Genomic DNA, 26,195 nt, shown 5'->3' on the forward strand with positions numbered 1-26,195 from the left:
CCTGTGCTTAATTAAATACCATAGACTATTGTGTACTCTGTTGGGCACACGAATGCTTAATTTCTAAGGTAAATTCATTTTTTTTTGTATCACTTGGGGTACTCGGAAAAGCGTTGAAAAAAACATATTGAAATAAATATTTTGGGTCTCTTTTAGTATGTCCCCGCATTCTCTATTTTAATTTCTATAAGTTAGATTACGTTACTACAGCTACAAATGTAATTTCTAAAGGTAATTGACGTTAGGTTAAGTTAGGTTTTTGTCAATAATTTGCAAAAACAATTGAAAAACGAGTTTATTAATTTGTACGAAAAAACAAATTAGTAATGAAAGATGTTTAAAATAATATACTATTCTGGTGGCCAGAACGCTTTAATGTCCTCCAGGATTTGTTTGAACAAATCTGTGTTTTGGTGGCGATGTTTCCACAGAAACTCACACAAGTATGAGTCTAGCAAGTTGCGACTTGTACCGCATTCGTTCCTATTACGCCGTTTTGCCGATGCCCAGAGCGATTCGATTCTCTGTGTGTGTGCTCCTGTTGTAGGATCAACAAAATTTTCAGAATGGGTTAGATCACGCGATGCTTGCTCTTTTAGGAAAAAAATTAACTCGAGCTTGCAAAGTCCAAGCCCAGATCAAGCGGCACGCGTTTATCACTGATAAGATAAGATGAGTTTATACTAGAAGTAGTACCTGGACTACTGCCCAACGAACACCAAAAAAACAATTAAATGCACTACCCCAAATTTCTTTCAAACACAATGATCGATTTCCTATTTATCCTTAAAATAATTCACTAAAAAATAAAGCACTTTATTTCTTTTTCAAGTTTTATTTATGTATTTTTCTCGCCAATATCCCGATAAATCCTATCGTTTCTGTATTCCGATTGGTCCATCTATAGAAATTTCCTCTTTGCGCATGTGCGTGGAGATAGTATATATTGAGCTGAGTGGAAAACGCACCTTATAGGCTATAGGTAGGAGGTGGCCAAACTCATGATTCGTCGGTTAAAAGTGACCAACCAGAGTTTCAGGATTTCCCGCTTTTCAATTGACAATGAATTAACCACTTTAATTACGATCTTTGTAAATGTGGGGACATATTAGAAAAGACCCAATATTTTTCTGCAAAATTGCGAAGCGTAGGCCTACATACATATATTTCTTGTTATACTTAGAAGTTTAACGCAAAAGAACTATTAGTTTTTGCCATTATTATTTAAAACTTCCACTGCAAATAAGACAGCCTGAAAGTAAGCCGTCTTCATTAACGTGATAATTCAGTAAAGTATAATCAAGTACTTTTTGATTAAACGGAGGCCACCGATAATAAACGAGGTTTAGCAACTTTGGGTGGGCAGTTACACAATAAATACTATAGAACATATTTATCATCTGTACAAAATTATCACGTTATAGGAATTGTTATCTGTTCGGACAGTCAAATCAGTGAAAGTATGTCAAGTGGAAGGTCAATAATCGGTGTAACTGCAGTGCTCTTATCAGATTGTTCTTGATTCCTGTCTATGTTTATTATATATAACCTAACTCTGTAGCTCAATGTTATGTTAGTTTTCTTACTTTACACTTGTTCGAGTGATTTTATTTTGATTTGTGATTTGCCAAAGATCGAGGAAGAAGATGTACCATTTTTACAGGATGTTTGCCGTCGCTGAAACATGTATGGGTAATTCTAAGCAATATATGGGTCAACCTCGATTTTTTCTCATATTACAATATAATGTTCCAATAGTCAATTAGAAAAGGAAATGACTAGAATTTCTTGCCGGAAAGCAGTTATAGGGAGCAGGCAACTCATATTACAATATAATGTTCCAATAGTCAATTAGAAAAGGAAACGACTAGAATTTCTTGCTGGAAAGCAGTTATAGGGAGCAGGCAACCGCGAGAATTACCTATTAGTGATCAGGGGCACTGACGTGATCTGGGCTTCAAATTTGGAACTACTCGAGTTAATTTTTTTTCTAAAAGAGCAAGCAGCGCGAAGCGCTGCGCAGCGGGCAAGCATCGTGCGTGATCTTCGTATATACTGAATTGATTCAGGCCAAAGGAATGACACAGATTCCTTTACCAGATTTTTACGGAGATTTTGTATTGGGCGGATTATATTGGTTTACTTTGCTTTCCAGCATGTAATTATGTGTTTAAAACTGTTTTACATACATTACCTACATTATATTGTAATATGTAATAACAATTTATCAGAAATTTTTAATAAAAAAAAGGATCACGCACGATGGCTGCCCGCTGCGCAGCGCTTCGCGCTGCTTGCTCTTTTAGAAAAAAAATTAACTCGAGTAGTTCCAAATTTGAAGCCCAGATCACGTCAGTGCCCCTGATCACTAATAGGTAACTCTAAGCAATATATGACCGTCTGGCGGTTGCCTGCTCCCTATAACTGCTTTCCGGCAAGAAATTCTACTCATTTCCTTTTCTAATTGACTATTGGAACATTATATTGTAATATGAGAAAAATCGAGGTTGACCCATATATTGCTTAGAATTACCCATGTATGAATGGTCATAACATGAATTGAATTTTATTGCTAATAATCCATTTTGGCAATGTAACACTACTGTGCCAAAAAAAAATCGGAATTAGTGTGGATACATGGTTTTCTCACAGTATGTTGCCATTTGTCACAATGGTCCGATTTATATATTGTTGGTGTGAACATCCATATTTTGGTGCGAGCAACAGCGTTTTCGTCACAATTTTCACAGAACTTGCCGAGTTTTTGAATACTTAAATATAAATGTGTGTTAATAATTTTGTAAAATACTTAATGAAGGTATAGTTTATGTGTTCATAATTACTTATATATCTACTTTTTTAATCGTTAAACGGGTGGCCTCCGTTTAATCAGAAAGTACCCAAAATCATTTACTTACTGAGTAGGCTAGAACATCAGCAAGAATGGCAATGAACATGCATTTATTGTGTCATATTCATGATTATAGACTAATAAGTGGCCTACACTCTTTATTCGATTGTTTTTATCAAATGGTGTTTTTTATCCAAATGAATAATTAGATATCATAATTTATTTAATCCTCGAACCAGTAGTGTCTGCTCCACATTTACCCTATTCTCCTGAGTTAGCCCTCTCAGACTTCCATCTGTTTGCAAACTTAAAAAACTTTACAGTGAGAAAATGTAGAATGATATGCCTAGGTAGTAGAAGCAACAATTCATATTTTGCAAACTTGGATAAAAGCCTACAAAGAAAAAATTTTTGAAATGGAACATCACTGGAATAACTGTTAAACTTAAAAGGAGATCATGTTGAAAAATAAATTATGCTTTAAGCATAATTTGTATTATTTTCTATCTCAGGCTTGAAAGTTTTTGTACCGTCCAAAGTTGTATACCCCAAGCAAGCATTTAGAAAACAAACTTTTTTACTCTTTCAGCGTCTTTTTGACAAAGTTATAAATATTTTTGTTTTTTATTTGATAGACCATGTTTTTATGACACACTTTAATTATACTACCCAATATTAAAACATTTTATATTAAAAAGTAACATTCAAGATATGTCAAATTTGACCTTCACCATAGGAGAGGGGTAAAGTTGTGACTCTTAACTGAAAGGTCATAGGTTCGAATTCCAAGGTGGTCAGTACAAATTTTAAAGTGGGATTGACCATTTTTCCCTAAAAACATCTTGTGTGAACAATGAAAATGCCATTGGTGTAGAAGGAGCACTTTAATCTGTTTACTGGCAAACAAAATGTTCTACAACTAGACCAATACTTAGCCCTTTAGAGACTGCTCAAAAATTACACTTGCAAAAAACTAGGGTCATTTTATAAATTGATTTCGATTTAACTGATTGTTATTTGATCTAAACTAATGAAAACATAAAAAAAAACTTTGATTTTATAAAAAGTTTGTCGAGGATAATTAATCCTTCAGGATACGAATCAGCTTCTGATAGTACTTGACAAGGATACTGAATCAGGATTCTGTAGTTGACAAAGTTATAAGAAACTTTAACTTGTCTTCCGCAGCAGCGCATATAGTAAAGTTTCCAAATGTCACTTTCTAGTGCTTCCATTGGCGATCAGCATGGTTTTTATTTCAGTCTAGGCATAAGTTTTCTGGTTCAAAGAATTGTTCAGTTAAGTTAGATGCACTTAATGTGAAAATCACTTGTAATATTATTAATATAATTGAGTTGAGTAAATTGTTATGAAATGGATTAAAGTTTGAACCAAACTGAAATGGTTTTATTCAACTTAAAACAAAGCTACAGTTAGATAAATGAATTTATAGTAAGTAAACGCTAAATATAAATATTGAGAATTAATGAACAGCTATTTTAAGAGAGAAAAGATTTAAGATAATACTACAAAATTACCAAATTTAATTAATGTTAACATAGATCTCCAATTCCACAGATGCCTATATCAATCATTTGTCCATGTGTTCTTCTAAATTTTCATCTGATTTTAAATAAGTTTAGCTAGACTACAACCTTGATCATATGCTTATGTAATATTTCCAATTGAAAACATTCAGCTGTGTGATTTATTTTCTATTGGTTACAAAACTGAGGAGAAATAATGACTAGAATAGCTTTATCGGCCATGTGTTAAATTGGTCTCTCAAAGCATATTTGCAAATTTGTATTGATCTTCTTGTGAATGAAATCTTTGACCTTATCAGATCAATTGTAGTAAGCACCTCACACAATGTTTGGTATATTCAATTGGTAATCTTTCACAACCTTTTTTTCCTTTGAATAACATTTTCTTTTTCAATGCATTAATTTGATTTTGAAAACAAAATTTTACAAACTATTGTAATACTACAATAAATTCATTAATTTATGTCACCCAATGTTTTCCTTAATAAGTGCTTACCTTAGTATTTTGGGAAAAAAGACAATTTAAATTTAGAATAGAGCCCTCGTAGAGATGTGATTTCTCTGATAGCTTTGGTAATTATGTTAAGTAGCATCTCTCTAAGCTTCAACATTATAAAGTTCTGTGTGTACAACAGTTCCTGTTTCTGTTTTTGAGATATTGACTTAAAGAAATCAACAAGTTTCTCAACATATGAACATTCAATGTAGGTCTTTCAGAATAATGTCTAGTATTATAATACATTATGTTTGGAATGAATAACCGTTTAAAAATATGCCTCTTGTGCGCATGTAACTGTCATATAATTGAGAAACTTGTTCTTAAGTCAAATAAGTTATTTTTAGTTTTATTTTTATTTTGTTATAAATTTATTTTTCAAGTTTAAAATGTTTATTAATAGTTGAATTTGTTTGTTTTAGAGAAACATCACTCAAGATGGCATCTAAAAAAGACCTTATGAGAGTTCCAAAAAGTGAGCGTGGTATCAATGCAAAATTAAAAGATCAAGAAGAATGTAGTTTAAATGTAGCACATTCGTCTTCTGATTATTCTGATGCCTCAGACAGCTTCAGAGAGATGAAATGTAAAGTGGAGATGAATCATCTCACTATTACTGAAGATACAAGGAAGCGATTATTAGAAACATTGAAATTTTTGTCAGGAGAGGTAAAGTATTTAAAAACAGAGAGTTATTTCGTAATAAATATTTTCATGGGATCTGGGGGCTCTACCCATTTTTCTTATTACACTTTATTTTCAATTTTAAGAAGTAGCTTTATCAGGTTTGACATTGGTTATTACAGTAAATCTTGGACAGCACTAACCAGCAAAAAGTTTAAACTATACAAATTTTGAAGTACACTAGTAAAAAGAAAAGTGTTGAACTTAACTTAATCCTTTGACATGTTACTCATTTTACCTCCTCCACTCCTTCCTGCACAACTGAATTTGGAAATTTTTGTTGAATTCAATATTATGTACCGGTATATGATTTTGTGCAAGGATATTGTATGATTTGTTTTATGTTGTGCATTACTTCCGATATTAAGGTTTACTATTTTTATTACCTAAGTTAATAAGTTCTCGCTTGCCATCATAATCTTCCTTACTTTTGTGTGCCAATGTAGGTACAGGCCTAGGCCTGTTTCTATTTCCAGGAATAGGATTATCCATTAGGCAACTAATTCAGTTTATTTCATGAACAGCAACTTCAATTTCATCTAGACCTAGACCTAGCTAGATTTTGGTCGTTTTTTATGTCCACTGTCAGAATCTTCTGGATTGTTAGAAGCCTGTCAATTTTACTGCCTCTGATATTATTTGTCCCAGTCGTAACAGTCGACCTACATAAAATAGTTACGTTAACCCTTAGCATGATAAAGAAAGAAACATAATATAAATTGCCTGTGTAGACTGAGTACCGACTAAAGACATGGTTAACTACACATACTCAAAACTTTGCATTATACATCTAAAACTAATCATCACCTAATTATTACGATTGTAATAACTAAAAAGGTATTAAAAACAAACTGTCATATAAATATGACAAGCTGACTTACAGGCAAGTATGTCAGCGGCCCTCTGCTGGATTGTGACAAAGTCCAATAAAATATAACAACGAAATATAGTGATTTTGTTCAGTGCTTGAAGTTGTTTAAATGTGAATTTGAATTATGAAAATGGAAATTACTTGGAAAATATAATCCTTTCAATCGAGTGTCACTGAACGTATCGAGTACATCAAAACACACAAAAGCGGAAATATATATTAGGAGTCACTGACCTTGATAGCACCGTGACAACGTTTAGGTCACCCAAATTGTGGAGATTCCTCCAACAGATGTGATGCTGTATCAAACAAGTTGGCATTCCTGCAAACATAACATGACTCAGTATGGCCCCTGCAATCTAGTGCATAGCTTCACTGAACCAACTGCAAAGATATACCTTGTTTATTAAAAATAATCCTAGTCCATAAGTAATGTACAAGGAATACATTAGTTCCTAATTTTTAAAAATTAAATTTAAAATAATCACATCATTTTACACATTCAGGCAAGTTCACTGACGCCACTGTGACATCATTACTTGAGTATGTATGCTGCTATAAATCAACTATTCTGGTCACCTGACTTTGATTCCATATATTTCGAAGATGTCAGTATTGAGCGGGCCATTGCTCAGTCTCCGGCTAAGAACAATATTTACATACTCTTTTCATTACAACTATTTTCTTCACAACATATACATGTTATATATTACAGTTTAAATTTTAGAATTGAGCATTTTATTCGTTCTGATAATACAATAAAGGTAATATTAAATCACTGAAAAGGATATTAATGTTATGCGTAATAAACAAATTATCACGAAAAAATAAGTAACTATTCATAATTTTTAGTTATTTACACTAATATACAGTCAATTTAGCTCTTTATGGAGCCCCAAATACCCTTGTGTAAGTCTGTGATTGCATAAGTTGTCTGATAAAAATTGGGGTTAAAGACATTTGATTTAATCACATTTCACTGTGTAGTTGTTATATAGTTTTTAACCTATGTCCTTTGATTAACTTTTGTTATGTTTATTTAAGGTGTAAACAATTAAGTTTGTACTAAGCATGTTGATCTCTTGCCCTGCTTTTTATAAAGCATTTTTATAAAACATAATTTTTTTTTAAGTTTCTGTGTACTTGAATAAATGTTGGTGGTTTAATTTAAGATAGTAAAAATATGAAAATGTATACTAAATGAAGGAAAATTGCTTTCATACAATTTGTATTCCATTTTTTTCTATTATAGGATTTTGAAGCCAAAAACAGTGCAGATTATAAAAATAAAAAGACCAACCTCTCAAATCAGTATTGGCTGGACAGAGGACATCTGGTGATTCAAGGCACCACAGATTACTCCTCTATGAAACGGAAAGTGATAAAGCCTCACGAAAAGGTATCATTATTTGCACTGAGTCGTCTTGAAAGGTATGTTTTTCTTATTTTGGTGAAGTTAATAATATTTAAAACAATTAAGCTGTTATTTTGTTATAGTTGACCAATGTAATTATCACTATATTAAGAAGCTATTTGAGAGCAATTCAGTCAGTTCTTGAGAAGATGAAACATCAAAGGTGTGACAATTCTTAAAGAAAATTGGCTCAGTAGGCTTTTGCAAGTTCGGCCTTCAGTAGTTGGGTCCTACATTTAGTTTTCTCAAAAATAATAATGAGAAAAAAGTTTTCTTGACCTAGAACTGTATACGCTTGGTACTACTGTGCAGACAGAACCAAAGTTTTGTAGTAATGTTAACATGTCACTGCATTTACACAGTCTGTTCTTGAACAGCTGTAATGCTGGTGTGTCACGGGTCACTGAACAAGTTGTGTGTCACTAAAAATAATCTACTCCCTAACTGCACCTGTTAGTGCAGAATAATCTTGTGCCTGTTTGATCTGGTCTGATTTCTCATTTGTTATTATTTTATTGCATGTTGCACTCTTTTCTTTAAATATGTTAAGTTGAGTCTCAAAGCTCAGTATGTGCTGTGTTAGTTGTACTATATTTTTATTATTGTTGTATAGTTTTAATTTGTTATTGCACCAAGTTTATAATTTTGTTAGGCATCCTATTAAAAAATTTAGCGTAGTTAAAATTGTGAAAATGAAACATTTATTTCTCTACCAATATATGACACACCTTTGCTATAAATAACTTATAAGTTGATAAAGTTGTGTCCATGAGAAGATTATAGTTTAATTGGTAATTGCACAGTACTGTTGATAACTGGAAGAAATATCTTGCAAATATTGTACTTGGAATGGACTTTAAGTGATCAAGATAATGAAAAAAGTGATCATCCGGATTTTAAGAGACAATGTTTATATGGCACAAATTGTAAGAGACAAGAAATTTCAGTTTCAGATTTTCCTTTCTATCAAAAACTCATAAGTTAAAAAACAAAATTGAGAGTGAAAATAGTGAGTTTGCAAGCGACTGTTAAATGCACATTGTTTTGTTATTCAGTGGCAAATGGAAGAAACAATTTAGAACATCATTCATTAACTGACACTTAATGAAAAGTATTATCTACAGATAAATATAAAATCCCTCAGTTTAAGTATTATGTGTACGATGTTTTGGATGAAAAAGCACTTAAGGAGAGCAACATTGCAATTATAGTGGGACTGGCATTAATTGTTATGAAGTCCAAAAATACTACATGTTTTCAATCATTCAAGCAAAAAGTGATTTGTCTCTTCTGTAAACTAACTGAATAAAAAGCCTAAATAAACAATGTGATTTTTAAGACACGATTTGAGGAAGAGTTTGTACGTGCTGTAGAAAAACATCTAATTACCAGCCTAGTTATTCTATTAATTAATAATTGTCTTTCTCATACAAAATGTAACATCAGTTTATCAGTACATGAATCCAGGCTTACTCTTGAGGCATTGAAAAACATACAAACTTCGTCTTTCAAGACGATTGATTGATATCATTGAAAATTACATCAGTGGTGTGGAGAATTCGACTAAAATTTATATGCTGTATGTCATATAATATTGGCTCTCTGAAACAGGAATAGAATCAATTTCTCTTAAATACAGTGGAGTCCCGCTAATCCGAACACGTGTAATCCGAACGTCGGTTAATCCGAACAGGTCCAGGAGGAATTATTTATAACGATAATGAACAGTTATAGGAACTAATTACATAAAAAATGAAAATGGGTGCATCATTTCGTACATAAACAAAGAAAACTTTAATTAAATAGACATACAGTATTTTATTAAGACAAATTGTGTACGGTACAGTACATAAATAATGAAGTTAAATACAGTACCAAATTGAAACTTATAGGTTAAGTATGAGTTAAATTACTGTATTAGGAAGTGAAATCAAACAAAAATTGGACGTACAGTACTGATATTATTATTGAGTACAATATTAATTGTTAAAAGACATAAATTCAGTTATTGTCTTCTGTCACATTAAAGAGAGTCTATTGGATGACGCGTAGTTTCGTACAACTATTGAACGCGTGGACCCGTACAATATCCAGTACCCTCACATTGCTTAACAATAGAACTCTCACACTAAATACGGTAAATGTGCTTAGTATTCGCAAACACGTTTATTTGTCAAGAAATACAATGCAACAGTCAGAAAACATGTTTTAATAAACAATGTTGATAATTCTATAACAAAATAGACCCATTCTCAAGTTTAAAACCGTATTTTTCTGTAATTCTGGCTAATCCGAACAATCACATAATCCGAATAGGGCTCGGTCCCAATTAGGTCGGATTAACGGGACTCTACTGTATGATAAAACTGCTGGAAACAAACAAATTATTGCATTATTAGAACAAATGTAAGATTGTGTGTTAATAAAAACATTACAGAGTTTTATTCTTTGAAGATGTGTAAGGAAGAAGTCAGCTTAAACCTAGCAGAACAAAATTAACCAATAAAAAATAATCAGTCAGATGAACATGTTGTATTCTGATGTCATTAAGAAGGCTCTGAGTTACATAAGTTAACAAGAATATAACTGCAGATTACTGGTGGGACATTGCAGCCAGAAAACAGAAACAATGTCAAATAAAAAATCTGCTGTCATATACTTTTTGAACTTATGTATTGCTATACTGCAAACTTGACTATCTTTTTATCCTGATATAGATATGACGGTTATATATATATATATATATATTAAATATACTTAATTTAATAGTTATGTCAAACTACTGTACATAATAATATTTTGCTTTTACTACTATAGATATATTTCGAGCTGTAAATTTAGTCCTTTTTAATTTCTTATTATCACAATTGCGTTTCCAAATATTACTGATTTACTGAGTCTTGTTTATAAATAGGATTACTGTTTGAATAAATGTGAAGGAAAAAATCAAGTATCCTATTTTATTAGGAATAAAGTTCTGATATTTTAATTTATGCATTCATATATTTTGAAATTTACTGAATAAATAATTTATTGTTTTAATTGGCATTGTAAATACCTATTTCAGCAAAATGGATGTTACTACTTTAGTCTTTGGGTATAAATAACATGTGTATTTCTTAAAAAAACTTCGCTGTAGGAGATCCTTTTTAGGTAGTTGATAATTGAAACATTGATATATAATTCATCACTATAAAATATTAATGGCTTTTCAGATACGGGTTCCACCGAGTCCACTGTGCTGAGGCTTTACAAGTCACAAAAGGAGAAGTTGATAAAGCATTGGAGCTGCTGATGTCACACTACATGAACATAGTTCTTCCATGCCCAGACACACAAGTACCGAAGGATGTGCTGCAAGATAGAAATGACGAGTTAGAATCAATCAAGCAGATATATAGTAGCATGTGTGAAGAAAGGATATCGAATGTATTGTGGGTCATTCATTTAGACCTTCCGTACCTAGCAGAGAACTACAGTGACAGAACAATCAATGGGTCTGCCAAACAGAACACAAACACAAATAGTAAAACAAAAAGTGATAAGCCCAAAAATAAGATGTGCCAGTACTTTTTTAAAGGGGGATGTAGGTTTGGATCCAAGTGCCACTACTCCCATGAACAGCCAGTCAGTGAACCAGTGGTGACTAAAAGTGCGGTTGATGAGATTCTAGAGAAAAATCGGACCAAGTTTGATCTGGATATAAGGTTCCCACCAGGTTTGTAATGAACGTTAAGATTTATAATAGGGTAAGTATGAATTAATAAGGAAAGTAAAACAACATAGACTTATGGTTAAGCTTTGAAGAATTTATTGTTGTATTTTTAGTTAAAACTATCCAGCTTGATTCTTTGAGTTCTGTTGGTAAAGACAGAGTCAGTCATTTATATGGAAATCCACAATTGCCTTTTAAAGAGCATTTAAAATCATTTTACTGGTACTAGAATTAAAATTTATTTTATATATTCAAGAAATTTGTCACTTGGGTTGGTGTTTTCAAATCCCATTACTTTAAATTCTGTAAAATAGATCCACTTTTTTATTTTATTTTTAATCCAAACTGAAATGTTGGAAAAACTAACATTTTTCTAGGTGTTCAAAGAGAAAAAGTTTCCAAAACTAAATATTGAACTATCATATTAGTTTACAGTCAGTGGGTTCCTCTTTTTGAGTATCAACCATCTTTTGTAAACCTTTGTTGTGAGAGTGAACTTAATTTTGAAATTGTATGAATTTGTGAAGTTTAATTTTCCGTGCTCATAAGTTAACTAGCCTCACAAATGCTTTTAATAAAATTATTAACTTGTTAAAGATTATGAGCTTGAAAAGTTGGGGTAGTTCCATACCAATGACTGACAGAAGTAAACAGTGAAACATTGCTTTTACTTAAAGAACTCTCACCACTTAATGGTTATAATATTGATGATTCATTTATTATTTTAGCAACAGGGTTGTTAAAAGTACTAACCACATTTGTAGAAATGTACATTGTATAGGATGGCCACACAGATTTCTACTTTGAGTGGCATTTATTTATTAGTATGTGCATATTAGTATGATGTTCCAAAAAGTTTTTAATAGTTTTTCAAATATTTTTGTTTTAATTTATATATTTTGCTGCTTTATTACTTTGGTATTGTAATGTCCAAATTTAGATGTGAAGGAGAATGTTCAACCAATCTCAAAACTTAAAAACTTTGATTAAGCTGGATTTTGTTATAAAATTATCTGTAGACATGAAAATAAAATCAATTAACAAGATTTTTTTGTTATTTTTTTTATAGTCTGTTTTTATTATTTTGTATAACATGTTCTATTTTTATTGTATTAAATTGTTATTTGGCTTTTGAAGATTAGTATCCAATTCAATAATTATGACAACCTTAGATTTGTGGTAGAAAATTACTCTTAACCCTCCGGATGGCGCACATTTCAGCCTTCACTGGCACACAATTTTGGTGCTTATGCAGACTTTTAAATTTTCTATCCTTTACAATTATTTATGTAACAAAACATGTGTTATACATCAATTTACTCAGAAGATTAGCCAGTATAGTCTAAAAGTAATTAGTTATTTTTGACTTAACAGAATAATGGTTTATGTTTGGTAATCAGAATTCAAGACTTTGTTTAAAAAAACCTTGTATTTTATGCCACTCAAAAATAACACCACATTTTTTATTTGATAACCAGAAATATACAAAGTGTTCACGTGTTTATGTTTAAGAAGAAAATGTATACTTATATACACTTTTGTGTAAATTAAGCACAAATGTTTAAATTAACCATTTTTGTCAAATACAAACCGCAAAAAATAAGCCTATATACTAAGTGGTTAATGGTTGAGAGTAGTTTCTACTTGGAGTCATCTTCAGCATGATCTGTTTTATGCCCCATATTTGTATCCTACCAGACATGTATTGAAGCTTCTACTATTATACAGTAAGTCACAAATTTCACTAGATGGCAATTCACTATCCATTCTGTATTGAACATAAGACAAGAATAGTAAAACAAACAACTGCCTCACACTGTAACAGATGCCGAGTTTACATCATACACAAATAGTCGTCAGCTTCTTTAGAAGGCCAGTAAAAAAACAAATACTTGTGTTTACAAATGGCTGACTATTTGCGTGTGACATAAACTAGGTATATGTTACTGTTCGAGACAGCTGTTTGGTTATTTTGTTAGTTCTACGGTTCTTATCTCCTATTCAATACAAAATATCTTTTATTAGTTATTAAATTTTTTTTAAATGCAATGTCTCAGACTACCCATCCACTATTTACGTAAATATAATGATATGAGTTAAAACCACAAGAATAAATTGTAAATCCACTATAAACTTTTTGCTACCTGATGAAATTATTTTGAACTTTTTCAATTTACATGGTGTTCCTTAAATAAAGGGTCATTATAGGTTTCAATCTATAAAAATTCAAATTTAAACATTGGTCAAGTGATATATAATGTTAAATCTTGTTTTAAGCCAAACATTTTAAAATTTGTGTTACGTTTTTGTCTTTATTCGTTTCATAATGACATCCAAAAAAGTTCAAAATTGAAATGTTTTCTATTTTTCCCATCTCCAAATTAGGGTTGCTATTATCATTCAGTTCAGTTTAATTTATTATTCTACATAAAAATACCTTTCAAATGGTACCCTACGAAGTAGGATTATTAAGATTTTGGGTCTAACTCGTTAGTACTAATTTTAAAAATCTAAATTTGGATTAGCTACAAAATTTTAATGTAAAGATAGGCCATGTTATATCTTAAATTAAAGGTATTTTTAAACTGAGCAACCTTTACAATTATAATTTTGCCAAATATGTAACCGTTTCAAAATAGCAATAAAAACTGCTTGTTTTTGCTTTCTTCCAAAAAGTAATACCATTATACTTGTTTATAGGATGCTGCTACCCTAGAGAGCCAGCCTGGGTAGCATTCAGTCCTCAGGGGGACAAGATGCCTACCACAGTCCGTCTGCGACTTACATACTATTTGCAAAATTTATGCAACAGGGAAGCTGAAAATCAATTTCCATGTGTTTATACGCTGATTGACCTGTTTCTTAACAACCAAGAGGAAGTAAGTGAGTTAAAATATATAAATACTATATTGCATATTAATTATGAGGTGACTGAAGAAACTGTAGATGCATGAGAGGGGAAGTAGTCAGAGGTTTGCCCTCTGACATCGTCCTCAAAGAAGTTACAAGTTCCAAAAAATCAATGTGGAGGAGAAAATGCTCTCAAACCCATGTTTAAAACTTTTATTTTAGTATGTTAGTTTTGCTGTTTATAATGTTAAAAAGTAAAACTCTATAATTTTTATCGTAGTCCAATATAATTTAACTTAGAGCCGAAAATAAATAGCCTCTCATGCAAATTCTCAAATCATACTTCTGTTCATTTTTAATAAATTATTCCGTTTACCTCTTTCTTATAGTTTTCTGTATTAAATTTTGGGTAAGAACAGTGAAATCAATTAAGATGTTTGTTTATCCACAAAATTTTGGTCTTAATTTATTTAGTTCTTACTGATGTAAATCTCTCTTAACACTAAAGTTTAGTGTCTCTCTTAATTAAGATACAGAGCTGGAAAAGGTGTCATTTAAAGCACTTTATGGGGCCATTCATTTGATGTTGTTTATTTTATTTTATTTTACCAAAATCTTTGATTTAAAAAAATAAAAAATATTAAAACCATTATTACATATTTATAAACTTATTCTATAAGTTTCAAAATGTGTTCTTATAAAAATCTACATTAAAATCAGTCACAATCATTTGAAGTGAAAAAGAACTATTTATTTTAATAAATGCTTTTCAGTCTGATTCATATAAACCTGCTTATGATTTAAATGACTGTATTGTAATTCAAAACAACAAAACTCATAAATTAATGATCTACAACACTGTTTCATAAATTAATATTATTAGTCATCATGCTTAAAAAAATTCAAGTAAATATGGTAATTGTAAATGTTTTATTATTATATTTTATAAGAAATGTATCTTGGCTTGGAAGCCTCAGAATTGTTGTTCTGACAAGTGGCAGATGTAGGTAACCTTTAGCAACTTGCACTCAACAAGCCTGTACCGACACACTTTTCGCATTAGACATATCTGATCTATAAGTAGTGATTTTTGATTTTTTACATTTATATGATTGAACTTTTTAACACATCAGGTCAAGCAAGAGTGCTTTAACAAAAAATCTAACAAAATCTATTTTTATCTGTCCAGCTTATGAAAGAAGAGTGTTATATTAGTCACAAATGAACTGTAATGAATTGCATAAAAAGCTGTTATACTGCCCTAAAGTGACAGTTTGGTATGGAGTTACTGCTTTCAAAACTCGAAACAATTAAGATCAATATGTGACTATGCTGCAGGGCTTTGTTGAACCCCAATTGCAACGGACTGACCATTCAGAACTCTTTTTCAACAGAATATAGTAACCAAATGGCTTTTTTTCATCAAAGCTTGTAATTTTTATTCTTTTCTTTCAACAATATCACTTGGCCAGCTCGCAACAAGTATTCCAGTCTTTTCCTGTTGGCGTTCCTGAGAACCTGTATATTCCAGAGGTGTAACACGATTACTCAAGAAGATTGTTAACACAGTTGTAGCTGTTGTTTATGAGGATCTACTCAGAGATGTTTGTACAGTGAAGTATTGATATAAACAGCAATCATCTGTCCAATGTAGTTTTCATAAAATAAGCTTATGGAATAAATTATATATGATTATTTGTACAGTGGAACCTCGATAAGTCGGATTAATCGGGACCGCGGCCGATCCGGGTTAACGAAAATCCGGGTTAGCCGAAGAATTAATAAAATACGGTATACTTATAGATAAACCCCATTGTAATTGTAAAAACATCAAACATATGCACATTTAATTATTATTAATCCTTGCAGTACATTTATAACTGTTCATTTCCTGGTAAAAAAACTCAGGCAGCTTTGGTTGTGCCAATGTCGTCTGCCGCTTGCGATCCCGCAGTCTCTTCAACATGAGCAATTCAGCCGGCGATGTTTGTGCCTGCCGCTCGAAATAAACCATTAGTTCGTTTAGTTTGGTCACTGCACCTCCATGACCTCCGGAGCGAGGTAGGAACGGTACTGAGGGGCCAGGCGTGGCGGTAGCATGGGAGAGGATTTAGGGAAATACGCGTCTGTTATTGTTTCCGAGAATCCGGGACAATGACCGCCACTCGGCCGCCGTGTGCCATGAGTCACACACTCACTGTCTTACAGTCCCATCAAATACTGATGCAAAATAGATTCACGGATACTATACCACAAACATATTACGTTTTTATTATTGAAATGTTTGTCTGATTTTTTAATTTTTTTATTGAAAATCTGTCCGAGTTAGCCGGACTTCCGGGTTAACGGGGGCCGACTTATCGGGGTTTTACTGTACTTCAACACATTAGTAAACATATTTCCACCCTCTTTCAAACATTATCTCTGACAATTTAAATGCCAGTCAACTCCTTTATACAACAAACTAATTTCAGATAGCCATAATGTTTTGGTAAATCAAGAAACAACTCTGATATATATATGCACACTTTTTACTAATCTTCATATAAAACTTTCCAGATCTTGGCAGTTGTCAATGAAAGAGGCCCTTCTCCTTGCCTGCGTGATCCATCTGTTCCTCTATTCAATGAAACTAGTTCTCTCAAAGAACTGGAATCTGATGAAGACTCAGAGGAAATGACCACTGAAAAGAATAGTAACTTAGAAAAAATAATAAAGAATGTAATGAGGTAATTTATATTGTCAGGAAAAGTTTAATAAGTTAAAATATGATAATTCATAAGCTAATTCATATAATTATAAGTGTTCAGACATGAGCATATGTGGCGTTTTGGCATATTATTACTGTATTCCAATTGATTGGGAGGTCAAATTTTTAGAGAGATTTCAAATTAAAAAGTATTAGAATTGAGGTTTCTGTTTTGCTTGAATTCTATACTTTTATTTTTTTTATATTTAACTAAAGCTAATCTCGCAAAATTTAAAGCTGATTGATTATTATTCATTTCTGGAAACTGGCTAACAAAATAACTTAACATTTTCCTGCTAAATCTATAGTTCAAGAACTGACATAAACTCTTTCAGATATATAATATATTAAAAATAAACTAATAAATCTTAAAAAATCAAATCATTAGTTGCTTTTTTGGTGAGAAAGATCAGTTCAAATCTTTTAAATTGAATAAAATGAGATAAATAGGAATGTTGGGAATAAAGTAATTTTGATAAAAGATTTTATGATAAAGTCAGACTAATTTGCTTTGGCAAATGTTTAATGTTTACTTCATTGTATTGGTGATTGGATGTAAGTGTAGGTGCAAAACAATAATATAAATATGGTACTATACCAATTTATGTGTAAATTAATTTATATAGTCAATATTGAGTTAAGATATAGAAGTCATTGTTTTGTAAAAAAAATCTCTAAATTGTGGTAGATTTTAGAATTTCTGTCAGATGAATTGAGGCCTCTGGTGTGGAAATGTGATAGAATGGAAAATGCCAAAGTTCAGCTTCTGTTCATTGAATTTTACTTATTGATTACTATAACAGCTTGTCTATATTTTATGTTTTGTTTTTCATTATTGTTGACTTGTATTAAGAAACAAAATTTGTATTTCAGAGATGATGACGAGCTTAAGAAACAGTTCCTAAGAAAGCAGTCCAGCCCAAGGTACAAAACCTTGCTGAACAATAGGAAAGAGTTGCCAGCTTATTCAATGATGGATGATATATTGAAAGCGGTAAAAAAACAAGTTCAATTTAACATCATCAGTTTTATTATCAAGCAGTTACTATTAATAGTTGGGAGTGGTAATAAAATTAAATAATTTATATTAGTTAACTCACATGTTCACATTCAGTGAATAATGTATACTCTTATGCACTGTGTTTAAATGAGGATGCTTAGAAAATAAATTCATAATATGTTTGTTGATTTTTATTCTTATTTTAGAACAATTACTGCTACAAAAACAACAACCTAAATATAACACAGTAGGAGGCATTTAGCTGTGCTCGCGACCTTGACCAGTGAGGGTGGGGGAGAACTGTGTGTGTCTCTGCAAACATAGACTAGGCACTGTCATCACTAAGGTAAGCAGTACCTTCCTGATTATACACAGACCAATGTCTTTACGCATTACTGTACAACTTTGCCCAGCTTCGGTCGTGGGCACAGCTAAATGCCTCGTACTGTACAGAATTATTGTCTGATGTAACCTCAAAGTGACAGGTGTGATCATGTGGTTAGTAAATCTGTTAAAAATGAATCATCTTGTTACGGACTTAGGTGTTAAGTGTTAAACTATGACCACCTAATTTTAATGTTGCATTGGAATTTTTGTAACTAATGGAGATTTTTATAATCCTGAATTTATTTTTGATTATCCCTTTTCATATTTAAACAGGACTACATCATAATCTTTTTTGTTATCTATACATGTTGTGAGTACAAAGAATAATCGTTATATTCACCCTCTTCATCGCCTCATTATTTAAAATATTTTTTTCAATTTCCTAAGGAGCTGTAAGAAGATCACTTCTTATACTTTTCAATATTATTTAGGGATTCCCAAAATTACAGGAAATGTGGGTGGGAAGAATCTTCAAATACAATTTATTCTTTTTAATTGGTTTAAAATGTAAAAATGTTTTTACATTGTAAAATTAATAGAATCCAATATGCTTCTAGACCATAACAATTGCTTTAATAATTATATTTACCTATAGAGTTATATATTTGTAAACTTAATTACTCTGAAAGAGAACTCTTTGTCACAGATTGTTTGTAAAAATGAAACAGTTTTGTAACCGGAAATGCTTTTTTGTCTAAATAACACTATGTCAAACAATCACGCCAACTTCATTATAAATATTTTATATTTATATTGTATGAGTATCAACCTGTGTTAAAATTTTGTTTTGTTTTGTAACAAAGTTACTTGAATTTACTAGTGAGTCATATGACCTGTATTCTGCAGCTTGATACAAGTCAAGTCATAGTGGTTAGCGGTGCTACTGGCTGCGGAAAGTCAACCCAGGTGCCGCAGTATATTTTGGACACCTGGTTGATGAAGGAAGGAATTGGGTATGACCGACACCTGGAAATTGTGTGCACTCAACCTCGAAGGTTATCAGCCATTGGGGTAGCAGAAAGAGTAGCATACGAGAGGATGGAGCAGGTTGGATTATCGGTTGGATACCAGGTTCGTTGTTGTGATTTAACTGTCTCAATAGTTAGAAAGATTAGATTAGTAATATTATTGTGTTATAATTTTGAAAAAAATTGATATTTTTCTACAAAAAACTTATGTAGAATCTTGCTAAAACATTTGAGATAGAAAGGCTTCATTTAGGGATTTTTATTTTTAAATTAATATTCGGTGGTTTCTGTACCAATTCCAAGTAACTAAACCAAGCTTGGATATGCAGTGCACTTTTGTTCTAACAAATTGCTTTTTGTTTTGGTAAATTAATATTCTGTGGTTTCTGTACCAATTCCAAGTAACTAAACCAAGCTTGGATATGCAGTGCACTTTTGTTCTAACAAATTGCTTTTTGTTTTGGTAAATTAATATTCTGTGGTTTCTGTACCAATTCCAAGTAACTAAACCAAGCTTGGATATGCAGTGCACTTTTGTTCTAACAAATTGCTTTTTGTTTTGGTAAATTAATATTCTGTGGTTTCTGTACCAATTCCAAGTAACTAAACCAAGCTTGGATATGCAGTGCACTTTTGTTCTAACAAATTGCTTTTTGTTTTGGTAAAGATATTGGCAAACTACACTGATCAGGTTGCCTGCTTTGCAAAATATTGTAAGAGTAAGTTTTATTATATCAAAATTCACTAACCAGATCTCATCTCCATTATAAACTATGAAATCGTCTCTGAATTAGCAAAGTTTTTTTTTGTAATTTGTAAAAAAATAACTTGTACATCCATCTTGTAATGATAATATACAATCTAAAGTAATCTCAACTAAATAGGAGTTCTAACCATATTACAACATTTTAATTGAATTTGTCAATAACTATTACAAGTTAGTCATGTATTTTTTATATTTATCAACTCTTTTGTTTTATTCCTACATAGATAAGATTGGAGAGTAAAATGTCATCGAAGACAAGGCTGATGTTTTGCACCACAGGTATTCTGTTGCGAAGACTTGAAAGTGATCCACTCTTGACATCAATCTCACATATCATTGTGGATGAGGTCCACGAAAGAAGTGAAGAAAGGTAATTATTTACAAATAATGTAGTATTAGACCAAAATCAGTATCAGTTCTGAAATATATATGCATAATAATTTCTTTAGTTTGTTTTTTCATTCTATAGATTTTAATAGATTTGTCTAATTTGCACCTTCTTATCGCCATTTTCATTATATCATGATGTCATTGATGATGAACTCCAGGCAACCATCGTCAATTCCAAGATTATACAGCTTTATAATATGGGCTAGTGAGTCCCTTATTCTCTGATGAAGGGCACAATACTGATTAAGTACATAAAAATGTATGTACGAGGGTGGTATTTTTCTTTTTCAACCTCCGATCTTTATATGGCCAGATTCAATAGCCAGACAAGTAGCAGATTCACATTGAGTGCAGTAGTAGATCGCACATCTTCCCCACTACATTTGTCACTGTCGAGGTCAATAGCCCTAAGTTGCAGTGTCATAAACATGGCCGTCTCTATTGATTTTCCCCCAAAATGCAGATTGAGAAGTGTTATTCGTTTCCTTCAAGCAGAAGGGAATAGTGTAGCAGAAATTCATTGGAGAATATGCCGTGTTTTAGGAGAAAATATTATGAGTTATTGTGTTGTGCATAAATCGCATCAAAATTTTTAAAATGGCTGAATGTCAAATTCATGGATCAATTCAAGAAATTTCAAACCTGAAGCCATTGGGCTGTTTTTGTGGGTGTCAATCTACATCTTTACCTTTCTACATCACTCACGTATAACACCATCACTCGCAATGTTTTCTCCATAAACACAGTACATTCTTCAATGGATTTCTGCTCCACTATTCTTCTCGGCTTGAAGGAAACAAATTAAACCCCTTAATTCACATTTGGTGGGAGAATCAATAGAGGCGGCCATGTTTATGCGACTGCAGCTCAGCGTAAGCTAATTGAACTCGGCAGTGACAAATGTTGTAGCAAGGAATATGCGCGATCGTTTACCATGCACACCACGAAACTGCAGTGGACCGCCAGTTTAAGTGTCAAATATAGACTGTTGTATGCCAATTTAGTTGTTTGATAAACTGTGCTAGCCATCGCCACCTGTCTAGATGGCTAGAATTCCGAGTTTTTAATTATGATTTATATCTGTATTTATTTTCAAATGGAATAAATATTTCTTATTCTTATTCTTCTTCCACATGTCTGATCGTCATGGCGTGGGGTCGGAGGTTGAAAAAAAAATGACCCTCGTAATTCTTAGACTGAATCGAGGTAATAGGATATAACAACAAGCTGAGATCTGGAAGCAAGGACGAACATTGTATTGTATCAGATTTACATATATTAATACTTTCTAAAAATAAAAATTGAGGGTACTATCAAGGACAATAAACCATGAAACCTCCATATTTGTTCTTGGATTCAACCTAATCGTAAGTATTATAGAGGTGATAGTTTGAATTTTTGCTTTCGTTACACTAAATCTGCTATGTACGATTGTGTTAAAACTTTTTTGAACACTGAAATGATATATTCTTTAAATATACCAGTTAAAAGAATTTTTTTATGGTTTATTCTCATTTAACCAGGGCTGTATCATAGAATAAACAAAATTGTATTTTATTGTGAATAACTATTAATGTTGTGATTTTGCTCGTTGAAAAGAAATTTACACATATTGACATATAAGTCTTTTCAGGTTGCAACAAACCTGTAAATGTTATTTTGGCAATGTATAAAATCACTTAAGTGCACATTTAACTTATGTTTATATGATAAGTAGATGAATACAATACTCTAGATTCGTAAGGAAACCAAATGTGTTTTTAAAATGTTCATGCCTTTTGTAAAAAATAACTAAACTTCATCAACTTTTAAGCAAAAAATATTTTATCATTTTCCTAACCGATCAATAACTAAAATTTATAAATATTATTCATATCAGAGTAAAAGTTCTACTGAAACATGTTATTTTCTCTGTTTTATGTGTTTTAATTTTCTACACAAATAAAAGATCTTTTTTTATTAAAAAGTCATTAAATATTAATTGAGAGAGTATTAACAGTAGTAAAAAAGTGAGGTTTTTGTCTTTTAGTGACTTCTTACTGTTGATACTCAAGAAACTTCTGCCACTAAGAACAGATTTGAAGATCATTCTGATGTCTGCTACACTCAATGCAAACTTGTTCCAAGAATATTTTGGCAATGTTCCAATCATTGAAATACCAGGTAAATAGGCTAACTATTAGTTGTACTTTATAAATATATTTGTACATTTTCTTTTTATTATGACAGTTGAACAATAATAAATATTTTAGAGTAGATTGACTTGTTGTTGTAGATGTGTTTTAAGTACTGTTAATTGGTCATAGTTTATTGGTTTATAGAAATCAGTTGTTTGCTATCTTTATGTACCTCAAGTGATTTGTGATAATTCTAATTTTGAATCAGTTGTAAATTACTGTATACATTTTAACCTGTTGATTAGTGAGTTTTTTTTTAGTGCCCATGGCTCAAAAAGTGAGTTTTTTTATTTTTTGAGTATTTTATTTTGGTTATTCAAATAAAAAAAATTTTAATTTTTATTTTTTTTTTTTTTGTGTTTTTACACGTTTTAAGCTTAAGACTTGAAATGTACACAAAAATATTATACTGTTAAAAAAAAGTATATGTTTGCCCACCCACACTTACATTAAACAAAGCATATATAAAACCATAAGTCAAAATGTCTAAAAAGCAGGTTCTGACCTTGTCAAAAATGTTTCTTGGTGTGGTATGCGCGAAAGCACCCAAGGAGACACAGCGGAACGGCGCACTGCTTGCACCACCAGTGTGTGTCTTGACGTCGCTGCACTTGGAGCTTGAAGTTTTTGCACACATAGCAAGCAAGTCTTGGTTTGTTCTTGTTTTCAGTTGCAGGGATGGGATCAGGAAAATGTCTAGCTGTTAGACGTAGAGGTAGGTCTTGGTCCTTACTTTTTCTTCCACCTTTAGCCGCTGGTCTGTTTGGTGTAAATTCAGATAATAATTGGCGTATCAAATTTAGCCTGAACTCTCCCAGCTGCAATTTCTTTCCAGTTTTCATTCCATGAACAATAGATGCGTTGTAAACCGCTATATCGAGTAGATGGAAGAAAAACTTTTTGTACCATTTGGTACTTTTTCTCGCACTGTCTGTGAAGGATATTTGCATATCACTTTTATCAATAAGTCCCATATTTTCATTATAGTCGATTATGCTAGCTGGTTTTCTTATAGGTTCTTTTGTTTTGTAATGTATCTTACCACTATCCTTCATTTCATTTGTGTGAACTGTTGACAGCATCATGACATCTCTCCTATCGACCCATTTTTCCGAAAGTAAAATTGAAGTATATTTTGCCTCATATTCATTAGATTTCATTTTTGGAAATTTTGGCATCTCTTCTATCTTTTTTACTGTTCCTACCCCACCGGTTGAATGATCATGCAAAAATTGAAAAAGGTAAGGGCTTGTGTACCAATTGTCGTTTGTTTACCACCATAAACTACCATGTCAATTATAAACCCAGTTTCACAGTCACAAAGGTAAAAGACTTCACACCAAATCTATGTCTTTTTTTAGGCATAAATTGTTTTATTCCTAGCCTGCCATTCCACTGAAGGAGACTTTTGTCAATACATAAATTTTTGAATGGTGACAAGATTGTTTGGAATTTTTTTCTCAATGAATGTAACATAGTACTTATCTTAGCAAGTCTGTCATTTGGAGTGCGAATGGAGTTGTTACTGAAATGGATCATTCTAAGTAAACTAATGAATCTATCCTGAGAAAAGGTTTTGCCGAAAATGGATGTTTCTAATAAAGGGTCCGTACTCCAATAAGATAAAATTTTGTTTTTTTTTTACATGAGGCATCAGTAAAATAACTGCTTGGAAAGTGTAAATTTCAGCTACTGAAGTATCAAACCATTTTTGTAGCTTAGATTTTGCTTTCAAAACTGTACTGTTTACATATTGCATACAGTACCTGTTTGTTTCTTCTGCAATATGATTTACAATATCATTATCAAAAATTTCTTGGAAACATTCTGATTCAGTACAATTTTCAGAAGGATCAAGGTCGGGATTTATACCGCTGTTTTGATCATCAAAGTGAAACAGTTTAGGTTGAAACTTACGGGAGTCTGTCACATTACGCCATTCAAATAAGTTTTGGGGGCCAATAAAATAATCTTCCTCCTCGTTGTCACTAGAGTTATCACTGCTATCATCTTCCAGTTCCATAGACACATCACTTTCAGCTGTAGGTAGGCCTACATCTGCGTCTAGGTTAACACTTGACGCGTTCACACTGTTAGGGAATAAATCACTATCCAATTCTTCGTCTTCACTTCTTTTTTTTCTTCGAATCCAAAAAGAACTCTTGTATTTCATCATCATTTAGATGGCTACGGCCAGCCATTGGCAACAAAACTAATTAGATTTGTAATAAATCAGACTAATCACATGAGAAAAACAAAAACATAACCTCTAACACGGGTTTCAATGTCACGGCATGAGGTAAACTACAGGTTCCCGCGAAACCACTTTTAGGGCTTTGTTACAGAACGAAACAAAACTGAATGCTCTTACGATCTAGCGAATACTCTGAGAACTACTTGGGCCAGTGATGTTCCGTAGTACTTACCACAGCTGCTAGATGTCTAGAAATCAATATCCTTACGAGTCGCAAGTTTTGCTGTGAAACTAACCAGTAAAACTGTTCAAACCACAACAGTTGTGTCGTTACTAACCTATACCTTGGCGCACTGCGCCGCAGCATGCTGCGGCGCTACTAATCAACAGGTTAATACACTATATACTTACAACAGAAATTATAAATAATCTCAATAGTATTGTGATTGTATTGTCTGAGTTTGATGACATGAAATTAGTAAATTGAGTTGCATGGGCAGGATCAAATTATTTAAATATTGACAATTGGTCACCTTGTATATGATTCTTGTGGTGGAAAAATTACAAAATTAAGCACACAAAAATGTTAAAAAAAACTAAAGAAACACAGTAAGAACATATTTCAAGCATTACAAAAGAGAAACTGTGTCGTAACTTCACCTGAGAGAATAAATTCTTATAAATCAGAGCCCCAGAATGTAGTACAAGAAGAAGTAGTATTGAGAATCATCAATATATTTATCTACTTTATATAAACACATTGATGATTCTACAAATAACTTACAAAAAATTGGTTAGAGAATTATAATTTTTCTATTTTTATTCTACTTCTTCTATATTATCATGAAAGAAAGTACTTATGTATATTTCTACATCTAAGATTTCAAAGAGGCATCTTCCAACCATTGAATTAAGATTTAGTGTTATTAAATATGTACAATTGTACATGTTAATCGCAAGTGCATTACGATAAAAACAATACATAAACAAACCACTGAGGTAGGAGTATAAACAAACCTGGTGGAAGCGTGGTTGGGAACACCTACCTTGTTATATTACTAAACAATAGTTGCTTTGTTTTATTAAATCTTAGCTATTGCTAAGTTTACACTACTACTGAAGACAATTGTGTTTCA

General features: G+C 31.9%; 2 protein-coding genes across 3 annotated transcripts in view; one reads left to right on the plus strand and one right to left on the minus strand.

The window, feature by feature from the left end:
• LOC124357594 overlaps positions 1-6,818 on the minus strand; it is a 37,607-nt gene extending 30,789 nt beyond the window's left edge. Inside the window, exon 1 of the mRNA XM_046809514.1 lies at positions 6,684-6,818. The gene's annotated coding sequence lies outside the window, so the exon portion shown is untranslated. The remainder of the gene's footprint in view (positions 1-6,683) is intronic.
• Positions 1-26,195, plus strand: part of LOC124357592 (putative ATP-dependent RNA helicase DHX57) — a 51,836-nt gene that overhangs the window by 767 nt on the left and 24,874 nt on the right. For both annotated transcript variants that reach the window (XM_046809513.1, XM_046809512.1), the window contains exons 2-10: positions 5,317-5,563; positions 7,702-7,880; positions 11,079-11,581; positions 14,279-14,457; positions 16,988-17,157; positions 18,051-18,171; positions 19,411-19,635; positions 20,523-20,668; positions 22,718-22,851. In XM_046809513.1, the coding sequence (XP_046665469.1) occupies positions 5,333-5,563; positions 7,702-7,880; positions 11,079-11,581; positions 14,279-14,457; positions 16,988-17,157; positions 18,051-18,171; positions 19,411-19,635; positions 20,523-20,668; positions 22,718-22,851 (1,888 nt within the window). In that variant the 5' untranslated portion in view covers positions 5,317-5,332. The remainder of the gene's footprint in view (positions 1-5,316; positions 5,564-7,701; positions 7,881-11,078; positions 11,582-14,278; positions 14,458-16,987; positions 17,158-18,050; positions 18,172-19,410; positions 19,636-20,522; positions 20,669-22,717; positions 22,852-26,195) is intronic.

Source organism: Homalodisca vitripennis, chromosome 3, assembly GCF_021130785.1.
Source record: "Homalodisca vitripennis isolate AUS2020 chromosome 3, UT_GWSS_2.1, whole genome shotgun sequence".
Taxonomy (NCBI): Eukaryota; Metazoa; Arthropoda; class Insecta; order Hemiptera; family Cicadellidae; genus Homalodisca; species Homalodisca vitripennis.